Source organism: Diabrotica undecimpunctata, chromosome 4 (genome assembly GCF_040954645.1).
Source record: "Diabrotica undecimpunctata isolate CICGRU chromosome 4, icDiaUnde3, whole genome shotgun sequence".
Classification (NCBI taxonomy): Eukaryota; Metazoa; Arthropoda; class Insecta; order Coleoptera; family Chrysomelidae; genus Diabrotica; species Diabrotica undecimpunctata.
The window spans coordinates 30924556-30941382 of record NC_092806.1 but is presented as its reverse complement, the minus strand read 5'-3'; the positions used below and the strand labels follow the sequence as shown (position 1 = coordinate 30941382).

At 32.1% G+C, this 16827-nt stretch overlaps 1 protein-coding gene across 1 annotated transcript in view; it reads left to right on the top strand.

The window, feature by feature from the left end:
• Cndp2 (Cytosolic non-specific dipeptidase 2) overlaps positions 1-16827 on the top strand; it is a 46597-nt gene that overhangs the window by 16481 nt on the left and 13289 nt on the right. The window contains exon 2 of the mRNA XM_072529276.1: positions 15785-16202. Coding sequence (XP_072385377.1) covers positions 15785-16202 — 418 coding nt within the window. The remainder of the gene's footprint in view (positions 1-15784; positions 16203-16827) is intronic.

Sequence of the window (16827 nt, the reverse complement as noted above, 5' to 3'; positions counted from 1 at the left end):
TTTAATTCGGAGCTGTCATTAACATAATTGTCATTATTTATTGATAACACAGAAGTTGATGCATCTTAAAAATGCCATCCCAGAAAAATATAATATTACTTATAACTTATATTACTTATACCTTATAATAAGCCTCCGCCTCTGCAAAAGGAAATATTTTAGGGTGTCACATAGCCAGACAAACAGGTGTTCATTAGAATTTACGGCTTTGCGGTTCGCTGTTGCCATAATGCATGAGTTTAAAATTAGTGAATATAACCTTAATACCATTATTAATATATCTGCAATTTTTCATGTTTCCAGGTAAGGTATAAAATCAATGAAATTTGGAAAAAAATAATACAATTCTTGAAACCGTTTTTGAGAACTTGGATTCTTAAAAGTTGTCTGATTTCTTAAAAGTCGATCATTATATCTATAAAAGTATTACCGCTAAATTCACCAACAGGGCAACGTCGAACGTTCAAATTCTCTCCAGACTACAATGTTGCCAATATTCGAAAATTACTTAGAATATAAGTAATATATACAAAGTTCACGGTTGCTTTAATTCATTAGTGAAGAGTCCATGGAAATATTAGTACCTAGTTAATTAATTTATATATATATTTTTTGAGAATATGTTCATATTATTTTTTAAGAGTGTCGTTCGTTGACTAGCAATTGAATAATAACGAATAGAGAATAGAGAATATTTTTTAAATATAACCTTAGGAATTTTAGGAAATATGTCTGACAACCTTGATTCGAAAGGCGGTCTCTTTGATACCAGAATGAGGCATGTTTATGTTGGAAAATTATTAGTGGATGTACTATACCAATGCGTGATATTACTATGTGGTGAAGGCGAGACTGCCTCCCTCCATCCAATCGCACTACAGCCCAAGTCGAGCCTTGTTCTCTTTTATTACTCAAGTGTTGAGCTTGCTCATGTTCTTCTAGAAAAACAAACATTTCTCTTGGGTACATTACGTAAAAACAGAAAAAACAATCCTGATATAGTTATAACAACCAAGTTACAGAAAGGCCAACTAATAATGCAAGAGAGCGATAAAGGAATATTTGTGGAGAAGTGGAAGGATAAGAGAGATGTCCTAATTATGAGTACTAAGTACATTCCGGATATGATTACAATTGAAAAACGAAGAGGAGCAGTCCAAAAACTCAAAACAGTAATAGAATACAACAAACATAAAAGTTATATCGATCTTTCAGGTACATATTACTCGAATTGTTTGAACTATGTAACATTAGTTTTGGTATTAGAAGTACCTATACAACTACTTTTTGCCTATGCAACAAAAGTCTTATAATTCCTCTCTTTGAAAAAACATGAAATGGCATAGAAAGTTGGCTGTGGAACGTATTGTTGATGCTGCTCTTGTGAATGATTTCGTATTACATCAAGAAGTAACGAAAGACAAAATGACAATAATGAAATTCAGCGAAAACATCATAAAAGGTAAAGAGACATATTTCACTACCAATTTTTTACTCTCTACATGTTATGACTTTTCAGCTTTGACAAAACAAGAAGGAACTGACCAACAAGAAGTTTCAACTAAAAATCATTCTTTGAATGACATGGAAAAATGGCAAATTTGTGCAAATTGTTACAAAGAAAATGTTGCATTTATGGATAGGAAGTCAGCGAAGAATAAAACAAAAAAAACTAAATATCGGTGCCAGTCCTGCGAAACATATTTTTGCTTTGACTGTTTTGACGTGACAACGTCTTAAATTAGGTTGTGGCTCGGAGTCACTCATGAAAAAGTGTAACGCCCGCTCACGTCTGTTACGATGAGTCACCGAACGAGAGAGAGGCCCGCCGGACCGGCGAATGCCTTGCGTCTCTCTCCCAATCAAACATGATCGGTCCGCTGCGCGCGCAGCACTAGAGAAATAGGCGCGTTGGAAATTAGTTAACTTTAAGTTTACATGTACAATGTTTTAGTAAACAAAATATATTTCTATACTTAAAATTTGTGCAATTCTTATTTTCATACAATTCCTTGTTCCTATTGTGCAATTTAATAATATTCATATCAATAAATATTCTACCGAGAAAAAGACGTTGTCACGTAAAATCTTCGCCCGTAAAACCGACTTTACAGGCAACCGATTTTTTTTTTTCTAAAATATAATTTTGTTTCTAAAAAGTAGTTTTAGGCTCTTATTGTCATATAATTTTTCCTTTCTAAATAAAAAATATGAATATCTATTTGTTTTGCTAAAGTTTGACCATTTGTATTGACTTGTCATGTGTGCAACACAGAAACCAACTTTACTACCATTTTTGTATATGCTTTATAAACCTCTTCATAAGCATTATTCAGTGGTTTGGTGCATTTCCGTTACCCATCAAATTCTAAGCTGGTGTATAACGCATGTCCATCACGGCCACTGGGGATATTTTTTTTCTTGAAAATAGTGGGTACGTTATATCTACCATGGCACGCTATGTCTTAAAGTAATTTCCATATTGAGTTTATTATTTAAATTAAATAAAAGTATTTTATACTGTTTAAAGTACAAGGTTATTGATGACAATAATATGTGTCATTATCTGTTTTTTATTAATATGTATTTATTAATAAAAATTGCTGAGCATTAATAAACAATGTTTATTATTTATTTTTTTTTACAGCTCATGTTTGTTCAAATTTAAAAGTTTAATAAACATAATTTGTTTATTGTAACATATTTTTTATTTTTGGTTAGGTACGATATAATTTTTTAAGTATTTTATTGAATATATAACCTTTTCTTACAGCTTATGGTTAAACATGTCGATTAACAAGACTTTTGTTGATAAATTTGCTGATATGTTTTCTGAAGTGTGTTTTTCTGATGTTTTTAGTTTATTTATTCTTGAGTTCCTTCGTAAGTTTCGGGTTAAAACTTATTGGAACCCATTTTGTTTTCCAGTTTAGCTGTATTCCGTGTTTCTTGTTTTTCTTTGTCAAACTGTTATATTTTTTTAATCTAATTAATTTCTATTGTTTATCTATCTGGTTTAATCTGCATTTTTCTCATCTATATCCTTACCCACCCCAATGAAGCTCCCTGACTTGAGCAACGTGGTCCTCGTTAAGTAATATGAATGAAAAGCTTTTTATTGTCTACTTATGTCGGCTTTTTCGCGACAAAGTATTTAAATAAACATGTTCTGAGGTGTATTTTAAATCTTGATTAATAGCTCACCTATATTTAACGATATGATTGTACCTGCTGAATAAATATGTTTTTTTTATTCTTATAAAAATACAAAGAGGTCCACTTCCTTTTTTATCGTTGACTGTAAATGCATTTCCAATATTAGCATTATCTAATCTAGTAGAAACTTTAAGTTTTCTCGGAATAGCAATGCTAATTTGAAGCTTATCACAAGTGTATTTACTTTGAAATAAATATTATCAAATACAGATGGTTCGATCCTTAATTCTTCCAAAAATTTCTTTCTTCCAAATTCTTCCATTCCAAAAAGCAAACGCTAAGATTAAAACTTCTTCTATAGCCTAACAAATATCTAAATCTGGTGATTGAAGTAATTTGCTAACTTTGACAACCATTTTTAGAATTGTATGCATTATTTCCAAATACATTATAAAATCAAAAGATTTTATTTGATTAAAAAGAATTTGCGACTAGGTCCATTGTTCTATATCATTATAGAGTGTTGTGGTTTCGCTTGTCTATTTGATCTGGTTTCTTCTTCCTCTTTTATTTTCTTATTAGACCATTCTGCCTGTCTTTGTTTTCTTGGCTTGTGGTTTCATGTTATATTGTCACTTCATATTTTGCGTCGTCAGCCCACACTTCTACCCGACGACGACGGCGATTTGTCTCTTGACTATCTTGACTACCATTCATTCCATTCGCTCTTCCTATTTAGTATCCAGTCGCTTATTTTTTTTCCACCTAGCCTGCTGTTCTAATTGCGTCACTTCTTTTTCGATCATTCAGTCTGTTTCCCGTGATTTTTCTTAGTATTTGCATTTTTATTACTTTTAACATCCTTTTTGTTTTGGATGTCTAAGTTTCCATCCTAATGTGTTTATTCCTCCGTGTTGTATTGTTTAGACATATACCGTAACTGAATAGTGTGGTACCTAAATAGTTAATTTCCATAATCTGTTCAATGCTGATTCCGTCAATTTATATTTTACATCTAATTCTGATGGCTATTGTTTTTGTTTTCTAGGCTGAAATGACCATGTTTAACTTCTTTGTCATTATGTTGAACTTATGGACCAAACTTTGTAAGTCGTCCTCATTTCCTGCTGTTAGTATGGGATCGTCTGCATAGTATAGGATCATAATTTCTTTATTTCGCATCTTACAACTTTTACGTCTCTTCACAGTTTTAATTATTTGATCCTGATCTGATCTGAACTGATAAATCACTAGATTGATCTGATTTGTACAAGTAATTTTGTCATATTTCTATTTAGCAAATTTATTTTAACAGTGTATTTAAGTGTAATAGTCCAGTTTCAACATTCTCAAACAATGGTAATTTAATAATGTGCCCTAAATTAACTGTATGCGAAGTATTTGATACACTTTCCTCTCTTCCAGTAAAATATACTTATACCAGTACTTTATTGAACAGTGTGCTTACTCTTTGTCAAGGCTTCTGTTGGAGATCTTTAATATGTCATTGTCATAAGTTGTCTTTCCTACTATATGGAAATATAAAAAGTTTTATTATGTTTGGTGAGTTCTCATCTAACTTGGTAATGTAGGCAGATAATTGTAAATGAGCAGCATGGGTTTCATCAAGGGATGTAGACTCTTACGAATCTACATACTTATATATCATAGCAAAATTGTTCAGACCTTTGAGGATCGATATCGGATAGATGCTATCTATACTGATTTCTCCAAGTCATTTGATAGGGAAACCACGTTATATTATTAAATAAACTAGATAATTTAGGTTTTTCACCCTTGATGATCAAATGGTTCAGATACTTTTTGAGTGGACGTATTCAAAAAGTAAAAATTGGAAATTATTGCTTTGATGATATTGAGGTTACTTCTGGTGTTCTATAGGGGGCTAACTGTTCCCCTTTGCTGGTTTGTTTGTTTATTAATGACTTGACCCACGTGCGGCAGATTAACAGTGCGGAGGGAAGAATGTTAAGAACTGAATACTTTGGAAAGTTGATAAATGAAGAACACCAGATAAGAGATAGAGGATGCTGGATCTCAAATGAGAATGTAGTACCGGGGATAGCGAGAGATGAGGTTCTCGATGCGTTAAATAAGATGAAGAATGGTAAGGAAGTTGGGCCTAATGGAATGCCTGTGGAAGTTTGTAAGGCTCTAGGAGAGGAAGGGGTTGATATTTTGTGGCAAATGATGAGTAGTATATATGAGGAAGAGAGGATGCCCAATGTATGGAGAGAGAGTGTGATGGTATCATTGTATAAAGATAAAGAGGACATTCACGACTGTAAGAACTATAGAGGGATAAAGTTAATGTCGCACACAATGAAAATTTGGGAGAGAACTGTAGACCGAAGGTTAAGGAGAGCGACATCGATAGAACAGTTTGGGTTTATGCCAGGAAGGAAGACAACGGATACCTTGTTTGCTTTGAGGCAGTTGATAGAGAAATAGGGCGAGAAGAAAAGAGAGCTATAATTGGTATTTATAGATCTTGAGATGGCGTACGACCCTGTTCCTAGACAAGAGCTATGGAGATGTATGAGAGCGAAATTTGAAAAGTTTGAGGGTTAGAGCAGGGCTATTGAAGGTCGAAAACGGAGTATATGTAGTTGAGAGGAAGAGAAATGGTTGGGGACATAGAATTGCTTGGAGAAAAACTAGGACGAGTAGGAGAATTTAAATACCTTGACTCCTACATAACGGAAAATGGGACACTAGATCGAGAAATTCTTCCACATGAAACAGGCTGGTTGGTTTAACTGGAAGCAAATAAGCGGGGTACTCTGTGACCTAAAAATCGGAAAAGGGCTGAAAGGAAAGATATACAAGAGTGTGGTAAGACCTGCGTTGGTGTACGTAGGTGAAGTGTGGTCTGTAAAGCAGATAGAGTTAGCTGAAATGTTACGGTGAATTTTGGGTAAGACCAGAAGTAACAGAATCAGGAACGACTTGATTAGGGAAAGAGCCGAGGCGACTACAGTCTCAACAAAGATTGCAATAGTTTGGCCATGTCAGATGTAGAAATAAAAACTATGTGGAACGAAGGATAGGGCTGTTAGAAGTTGATGGAAGGAGAGGTATAGGAAAAACGAGAAGAAGATTTAAGGACTATGTGGCAGAGGACTTTAAATAAATTAAAAAATGCAGACGCGTTGATGTTAGCATATGATCTCAAACTCTATGGAAGAGTTAATACAATGTTAGATATTGATTTGATCGAGGATGATTTGCCATATGAGATGATGTACCATAAAATAACATTTCATAAAATTAAGAAACCAATTGACTTCTACATTAGAATTGACTACTACATTAGTGGTAAAGAGTTATCTGAAATCAGTAGTATTAGAAATGTAGGTATAATTTTTTATATTCATCTTCAATGCATCGATCTTTTTTATACAATATCAGTGAAAGCGGCTAAGATGTGATTTATCACTCGTAATTCAAAAGAACTATCATGCCCAGCAGTTAAAGTGTTATATTTTGCATTGGTAAGATCTCTCTTAGAGTATTCTTCAGTTGTGCGGTTTCGCAATTATGAGATACATAAAAAGTTGATTGAAAATATTTAGCATAGATTTCTTCGTTTCTGCTCATATCGATTTAATATAGCTAGACAGGATGATTACCAAAAATTTTAAGTAGGTTGAAGTTGTCTGAAAATTTTAAGTAGTTTGAGGCATAGTTTATATTCAATTGTTTGCATTGCAAAAATGCATTCAAGGTGCATTTTTTGTCCTGCTTGTTATGTTGATATCATCTGCGGACTCTGCTAATTGGGTGGATTTATTTGCAAGTACATATATTATTTCTGCTCACCGCAAACCATCTAATTACATATTCAAGAACGAATGGAAAGCGTTGGTGACAGTCCGTGGCCTTAAATACATACATGTTTGTTTCTATCTGTCTGTTTCTATCATTGTCATATGCATTAGTCTTATTCATTTTACTGGTATATCGAGTTTTTGCAATATGTTAGGTAGTTTTCTTCTATATATTGAATTATAGGCTTCTCATGGCTTCTCTAATTCGCAGATTATAGACAAATGATAGCATCTTGCTTCGCTGACTATTGGATGTGTACTGTTATGGACAAAGAGTTACTTGTCTATTAAACATAACTTAAAGAATTTTTGATAGGGCTGTCATATTACTGATAACGATGAGGATTCCTCACGAATTAATGGTACCGATTCATCTTGGCCGTTTTGTGAACTTTTAAATGGTGTATCTGATTTTGTTAAATTCACTTGATGAGACTTAAAATTTTAAGGAGAAATTAATATTATCTAACAGATATAGTAAATTAACTTATGACGTATAAACTCTTATAGTAAAATTTGTGAACAGATTCACATGGTAATAGGATTACACATAATACAGAAGTCAACATTAAAACAATTGAAATATATTTTAAATATTAGCAGATAAGCATACTCTTGTTAAGAGATATTACGTACATAACTTTATATATAAATACGTTACAACAACCTTCCTTATCAATACGTAATGCAGAATTTTTTATTGGAATCTTTTATTAGGTATTTTTCGCTTACAATGTGGGATACCCCACCCGTTATGAAACCGATGTAAAAAGAGAAAACCAAAGAGCCTGCTCTTATTTTGGTAATGAAATCAACTGTTAAACTTTCAGATACGTCGAAAATTAGAATTTAATTTTAATATTGAGAGTAAACTATAGGTAAGACCAAATATTTACCATGTCGGGATAGTATCATGTATTCTCAAGTTAAAGTTAATTTCATATATTTAAATGAACTATCTTCCAATAAAGTCGTCCCAGAAACGCACCTAGAAATTAAATTGTCATTATAAAAATCTGATAAAATTCAATTATTAGAATTTTTTTGTATTAGCCCGTAAAAAAACAAAATAATTTGTTTAATTTCTATTATTTTGAGAACGATTTCCGAAGTGGAAATCGAAACGTCAAAATAACATTATAGAATAGAATAGAATATTCTTTATTAATCCTATCAGATCACATTGTGATATAGGACAAGTCATATAGTACATAAAGCATGATCAACAAGTTATATAGGACAATTTTATTACATAAAACAAAATCAATAAAATATAAAAAAAAAGATATGCGATATAGAGCGTCTCTGAACCCGTCGGTCCTCATTCCCTGTAGTCTTTTATTTAGTCAAAATAATCATTTAGGTTGTAAACGCATAATTGGATCAAGCATGCTTTTAATTTATTTTTGAATTTTTGAATATTATTTTCATTTCTTATATTAAGTGGCAAACAATTGTAAAATTTAGATCCTGCAAAATCAGGGCTAGTTTCAAAGAGAGTTGTGGAGTGTTTACACACGCTTATCAACCTCCCGTGTCTTGTCGGGTAATGATGAAAGTCAGAGTTGAGGGTAAAATTTTGAAATTTAGTTTTGACGTGAATAATACACTTATAAATATATAAAGCATGAAAAGTCAACAGTCTGTGTTCAATAAAATATTTACGACATGATTGTCTATTATCAATATTGAATATCAATCTAAGAATTCTCTTTTGAGTTATAAAAACTCTAGAAGAGTTTCTAGAGTTTCCCCACAAGACAACATTATAGGCCATATATATGAATAAACCAATGCATAATACACACTTATCAATTGATTGGTGTTAAATAGAGTTTTCAACTGAAAGATCGCATATGTTCATTGTTTTGCAGACTTTAGTGACATTTTCATCCCATGTCATATTACTTTCTAGAATGCTACCAAGAAATAGTGTTGTATCACTAAATTTCCTCAGAACTGACTGTGATTTTATAACCATGGGATGGCTTACAGCGCGAGTAGAACTGCATACAAATAGTTTTCTTTGCATTTACCATTAAAGAGTTCCTTTTACACCAGGTTGTAAATTCCTCTGCTACTAAGTTCATTTTTGAAATGAGTTCGACTTCAGTTGACTCGTCAACTACAATTGTTGAATCATCTGCGTAAAGAACTGTATGGTCTGCAGTTAAAAAATTTATCAAATCATTGACATATAAAAGAAATATTAAGGGTCCCAATACGGAGCCTTGCGGTACACCTTGATCAAGATTAAAAATAGATGACTTCTTATTATCGACTTTTACTAGGAATTTACGATGTTGTAAGTATGACCTTAACCAGTTCAAGAAATGACCCCGAAAACCAAGGGCTTCTAATTTATGCAGTATAATTTCAATGTCAATGTATATATATATATATATATATATATATATATATATATATATATATATATATATATATATATATATATATATATATATATATATATATATATATATATATATATATATATATATATATACAATCGAGCGTCGAAGGCGAAGTATTCCCTGCTTGAGTACATTTCAGATAGACTATTGATGTTTTGGTGTAGCTAGCCTTGACAAAGACTATCTGATTTCTTACGTACCAATAAAAATACCATTTTCAGTAAAGTAAAATCAGCCGCAGAGCCTTGAGGCAGTAAAATAGGACCTCTAGAGTGTAGGAGACTCTAGGAAAACCCGTGAAGGGCTAACCTGAATTTCGCATACATGAGTGAATAGCGATATTTTAGGAATTTCCAAGTCAATTAGCCAATAGGAAAGAATTCAAGGAGGGGAGATGCTCAACTACGTGCTCATTAGTCCACAGACTAAGGGACGCGACTCTGGAGACTCCGTAGCTGGAAAAAGCTACGGAGTCTCCAGAGTCTTTATTATTATTATTATTATTAAAACACATTCGAATACAAGAGAAATTAAAGGTAGAAAATACAATACGATTAGAAATACAAGTAAAATAATATAAGTCCAAAAAATTTTCGAATACACAGCACACACAACACTTTACAAAATTCCAGGGGCTGTGGTGGTGACATCATCTTCTTCGTCTGCAGCTTCCATCCTCTATAGATGTACAGATATCAGGTTGCCATCTGCTTCATTCACAGTGTTTTGTAGGCAAGTGTGCCTCCGTGATAACGCGAACCACATATTAGTAGGGCAGGTAGGGACTGTGGACCACTCCGGGACCTCTGAAGCTTCCAGGAATTCAAATTTTAAAGAATCCTGGCTTGTCGTAGACTTCTTGTACACTGAAGACCTCAGGTCTGCCGAAGATCTCGATGGCGAAGTGTTAGATTTTTGCATTCTAACATCCGCTGGCTCTTCTCGCTGGCATCTTGGATCTAGCATACACATTGGTCGAACGTCTTTCTTTTCAATTTCATTTGTTCCAGTGTTCAAATTAAATAAAAGTCAATATCTAGTAGTTATACAGTCGAAATTTAAAATTTCCGTACCTACTACCATTTTGTCATAAAAATATTCAATATTCTTATTATTATCCACTCAAGCATACAGATACATTATAGTTAAAATTGCAAATTGTTTTACTTATTAAAATATTTCACAAAATTCTTAAATAAAATGATTTATGCAATTTTACAAGATAACTTAAAAGGACATTTTAAATGTTAATTTAAATGCATTTTTGACATGTTAACGTTTTAAAATCAAAATATGTAAATAGTATTTTAATAAAATATAATAGCATATTCATATTATTTTAAACATTGAACCATTCAATTACAAGGGACTTCCCGGCTAAAATTCATCGGTGTTAAACGCTTATGTTTGAAACAATGAACAAATGCGGAGCTGTCAGAGATTACTTTAAAAAACAATTATGTTTGTAAACAATTTTGTGGTTTCCGTTTTATGATAAATTCACAGAACGAACATGAAACATACGCACTATAAATAGAACAATTTTTTATTTTATTAATCACTATAAACACTATATTAAATGTATATTTTTTTAACAATAATATAATACCAATATATTATATATTTGATATTTATTAAACCAATACTTACAGAGTTTATCTGTGCTAAAAAAAGAGTTTAAGTAATTATTTGAATAATATTTTTTGAGATCCTAATTCTAACCTCACTTTTTATGCAATTGTAAATGCAGATTTACTTTTATAAATATATAAATTATATTTATATACTATTGTAATAGTATTGTTGTTTTATAGAACTAGTTAATACGTTGTAACAATATGTGGAATAAAAGTAGGTACTATTAAACATAAATGTTTCTTTTTATATAAGTTAGACCTTATAGCTGCAATCCACAGTTCACATTGATGCTTTTTATGATTTTGACTCGGAAATCGATAAAAAGTTCAACCACTTTTGCTGCAATTAGTAGTACTATACAAATATTACCTAGCTTAGATTGTTTTGAACAATTATATGTATAATTATAAGTTATAAAAATCTTACGGTGTAGCCGGTGTTACGGGACTGTAACCATTCTTGTAAAATTTATCCCGATGCGATGGCTCAAAATCGCCTGCTGGTGTTGGCTGTGCCATTTACATAGACAATATTCAAGATTATTTTCAGTACAAATTAAAATCAGATTGCTCAATATTCACAGCTGAATTGGTAGCCATTTTCAAGGCGTTGGATGGGATAATTAATAGCATATTATATTTCGAACGATATATAATTTTATCTGACTCACAGTCTGTCTTAAGACAGACATTAAGACAATTATTATGACAATTAAGACATTCCTCGCATTAAGACACTTCTCTAAACACATATATACCAACACATAAGGCATAATTGTAGATGCGCTTGAAAAGCTAAGGATCTTAACTTCTTTAAAAAGAATTGTTAACTTTGTGTGGGTTAAAGGTCACTCTAATATTCCAGGCAATAAAAAAGTAGACCATTTGGCTAAAGACGCTACTTTAGTGGGTATAGAGTACAATGAGTTGCCCAAATGCGATATAGTTTCAGCTAGGAAGAAACATGTTAGACTTAATTGGGAAATTGAGTGGCAATCCTTTACTAACAGTAGCAAAAATACATACTGCAATAGATATCCAACTCTTCCATCTACTCCCCCAAATGACAGAAGCCCCATCTCTCGGAAAATTTATACTACGTACGTTAGATGCCTTTTTGGACATGCTACAGTAAACACTTACCTATATAAAATAAAATTTTCCGAAACTGATATATGTGAATGTAATGGCAATTATGACGACCTTAACCACTGGATGTTTCAATGTCGGTATAATCAAGAAGCCATAAAATTTTTATTTCAAGCCATCTTCCAACAAAAAATCATACTGCCGCAGAACGTTCCTTCTATTCTCTATTTATGTAGTCGAAATTCAACTATTAGATCGATTTTATGGAAATTTTTCAAACGTACTAAACGGAAAATTTAAACTGTCTTTTTCAGTGTTGTGTGAATCCGAAATGGTAGGACTTTAGTTGTTTAGTCCGGTAAAATAAGGATGCAACCTCGGAATGAAAGATAAGCTGAAAATTTGCATATGTCTTTATTTTGCTGGTATAAAACTTACCTCAAAAGTCTCATATAATCACGTGTCCGCGACTTAAGATATTTAAGGTCAAAGGTCACGAAAATGAGTTTTTTGCAAATATCTCGTTTCCCTTACACTTTATGACATTTAAGGTGGTAAGAAAAATTGTAGAATGGAAAATTCTCTTTAATTTTTTTTTTAAGTACTTTTATGTACCTTCAACCCTTCTTAAGATAGAGCGCAAATAGTGGGGGACCGCTTACCTGTGTATACGGTAACGCGAAGTCAGCCAGTAGGATTCAATAAATAATAAGTTATATAGTTAATTATTCACTTAAAATACTATTAATATCATTAAATTTTTATTATTTATTATTTAATAAACTATATTTATAGATATTAATTATAAAATATATATTTTTTATATAATATTTATTTTATTTTTAACAAACATACAATATTAAATGAAATATTTCAAATGAACTTTAATGATATTTTTAACAGCTGTATATACGATAAATTAAGATCAAGTGCAGAATTCAACAATAATCATTTTTATATTTAATTAAATACTGAAAAAATCATATTTATTATTTTTTTAAATTGTATATTTATTTATTAATCCAATAATCGATTTATTAAAGTTACAAATATAATATATATTCTTTTATTCTGTATGGTTAATATTTTTGTATTAATTTTCTTCTTCATCGTCTTCTTCTTCTTCTTCTTCCTCTGACTGCTCAATATCGGATTCATCATCATCGTTTATTAAAGTATCAAAATAAAAATATTCAAGAATATCAGGTGCATATTCACTTTCTTCATTGAAATCATCTGAAGTTGATGAAGCGTTTAGACATGATTGTCCATTACATTGCCCACAAATTAAAGTACATTGCAATCCTGATTTCCTGCATCCGCAATTGGAATCACAACCTTTCTTGCAATTGCAAAATATTGTATTCAGCAGTTCTTCAGGTGCTGGCGGTAATAATGTTGTTATTGGTTCCAGAAATTAATTTGCATTACCCAGCCGAATTCTTGGGGTTCTAAATCATTTCCCAACCAAATTTGGGTCTGATAATAGACACGAATGATATGCTGACGAGCTGCTGCACTTGAAGGTGGAAGACTTGATAACTGCACTGGTTTGTTGAGTCTTGTTGATTTGATGAACTGGGTGTATCGAAAAGAGTCTATATCGTCTTCTGATGTTGGAGCATTATACGCTGCTAAGAAAATACGTACTCCATTTTCAAATAATTCTTGTACAGAGCAGTTTTTTTGTTGAAAGTTGAGGTGACTGATGTAAATTTTTAATTTTACGATATTTTACCTTTCCTATAAATCGCAGAAGTCGTATCACATCCACTAAACGCGTGTAAAAATAAGATGTGTTTCTTGGAATGAGGGTATTTATCAAAACTTTTCGATGAATATAATTTTGTCTCCGCATTACCCTTACCAATTTTTTTTAAAAAAAATTCTTGTTGATGTGATTGAGCTCGTCCTATCAAGATAACTAGCAAATCAATATCTTCTCCTACAATGACGGAAGTTTTTCCTACAATGACATGTTCAGACTCTGCAATAGCTGTTTCTACAATGAGAACATCAGCATCATCTCTGGCTTGTTTTGTAGTGATATTAACAGCTTTTAATTTGTCGATAAGCATGTCTATAAAGATTTTTTTATTAGATGTGTTCGATAAAAATTGTTCTTGGCTGATAGGCACATTCATTGTTTCATAAAAACGGAGTTCGTAAGATTTTGAAATACCGGTAGTTCTTCTTAGTTGTTTCATTGCTTTAATGTTCTTAGTGTAGTCTGAGTAACCATCAAATACAACAACGATACTTGAGCCATAATGTGTTTGTAAATATCTGACGTATTTATCTAAAATATTACAGAAAGTATCATCTTTATTCCATACAACGCGGTGCAAAAGAAATCCACCATCGATAATATATGTTGTAGTGATTTCGTCCAGTTCAATATCAATAGGAGTCATACTTTTATTTAGTGCTGATTTTGTTGTTTTTCTCATGCCATTATTATCAAATAAAGATGTTGGATACGGACTTAACTCATATTGTAGATATTCTTTTAGATTATTTTGGAATTTTTTGTTTGCTGTTTTTCTCTGGAAGAGTAGTAATGGATCGATGGAAACTTTACAATTGTTAATTTTCACAGAGTTATTAACCGCTGAAAGTGGTAGTACTTTGTTAACACGTTTTAGTTTTATCTCATATATATCTCAATAGTATTTTAAGTGAATAATTAACTATATAACTTATTATTTATTGAATCCTACTGGCTGACTTCGCGTTACCGTATACACAGGTAAGCGGTCCCCCACTCTTTGCCCTCTATCTTAAGAAGGGTTGAAGGTACATAAAAGTACTTCAGACAAAAATTGAAGAGAATTTTTCATTCTACAATTTTTCTTATCACCTTAAATGTCATAAAGTGTAAGGGAAACGAGATATTTGCAGAAAACTCATTTTCGTGACCTTTGACCTTTAATATCTTAAGTCGCGGACACGTGATTATATGAGACTTTTGAGGTAAGTTTTATACCATCAAAATAAAGACGTATGCAAATTTTCAGCTTATTTTCTTTCACTCCGAGGTTTGCCCCCTTTTTTGCCTTATTTTACTGGATTAGTTGTATTTCCCATTGTCTTTCCTTTTATGTCATTTACCTTTAACCGTTGCCTGTATTGTTTGTGGAAAAAAAAGTCGCTATGAAGGGCACCTTAGCGTGAAGCGTGTGTTTCTGTTCAATCCTTTTTATATAGTCACCCAATAGTGTTTTCAGCGGGAAGGTTAGAAAATTGAGTGAATGAACGAACGGTTAGGAAATTGTCATGAATTTAAAGGAAGTGTAGGAGATTGTTTTTACGTATTAAACCAATTGTCTGGCTCAATAGGTCTTAATCCTAAGGCCAAAAAAAAAAAATCTTACGGTGATGACAAATTTGGCCGATATGAGCGCTTTAAACGTCACGTATATCCCCTCTCGTCAGCTGCACAGAATTGAACTTGAATTGTGCAGAAATTTCAACAATAAAGATAATTCTTTCATCCTAATTTTCAATTATTCTTCTAGTTACCTCCTGTTTTGGCAATTATTCTCTCTTTTTTACTAGTGTGTCATAAACTAATAATTTGAAGTTGATTCTCTTAATTTATTGGGCCAACTGTACTAACACATTTTTGTTGTTTCAGATATCTTGATGAAAACAAAGAGAAATATATAGAAAACTTAAGGCAAGTTGTTGCTATCCAGTCAGTGTCGGCATGGCCAGAAAAAAGGCCAGAAATAACCAAGCAAATGAAATGGGCCTTAGAACGTTTACAAGCATTGGGAGCATCCGCAGAACTACGAGATATAGGAACCCAAACTCTACCTGATGGACAAACTTTGCCTTTACCTCCTGTCTTATTCGGGTCATTGGGCAACGATCCAAAAAAGAAGACTGTGTTAATTTATGGGCATTTAGATGTTCAACCAGCACACAAGAGCGATGGTTGGGACACCGAACCTTTTGTGTTGACAGAAAAAGATGGTAAACTGTACGGAAGAGGGGCTTCAGATGATAAAGGACCTGTTTTGTCTTGGTTGCATGCTATTGAAGGATTCCAGGTGAGTGTTATTACAGTATACTTTCCCTGATTTACTTTATTTTATATAGTTTGCCTGTTTCCGCAACTGGAATCGATCTAGTTATGTTTTATATACTAATTGAATTAGAGACTGATTTATCGCTATTCTTATCGATCTATATATGAGGTCATTCTATTTTTATTCAAATCGTTTTTTACATCTTTTTATTTTCTGACATCCTATTCTCTAGTGGCAGTTTGATTATATCAGCTTATCTAAGTTCAGCTAAAAGTTTCCCTTTCTTTACGACGTTAACTTGCACCGGTTATTGAAGATCAGAAAATGAAGTTTTTATATTAACAAGTGCACGATTCGCTGCTTAGATCATTATATATATATATATATATATATATATATATATACAGTAGACTCCCTCTATAACGAGAACTGAAATGACAAACTAATTACCTCGTTATAAGCCGATCTCGTTATATCAGACAACAATAATACTGTGAATATATATGAATATGTAGTTTTCTAAAACATTAACTTGCTATAGCGAAGCCATTCGGAGCAATATAAGATGCTAATAAATATTGTTTGAATGGCGTTTTTGAAAAAAAGTTGTTTACTTTTATTGTCAATGAATTACGTTAAAACCAAA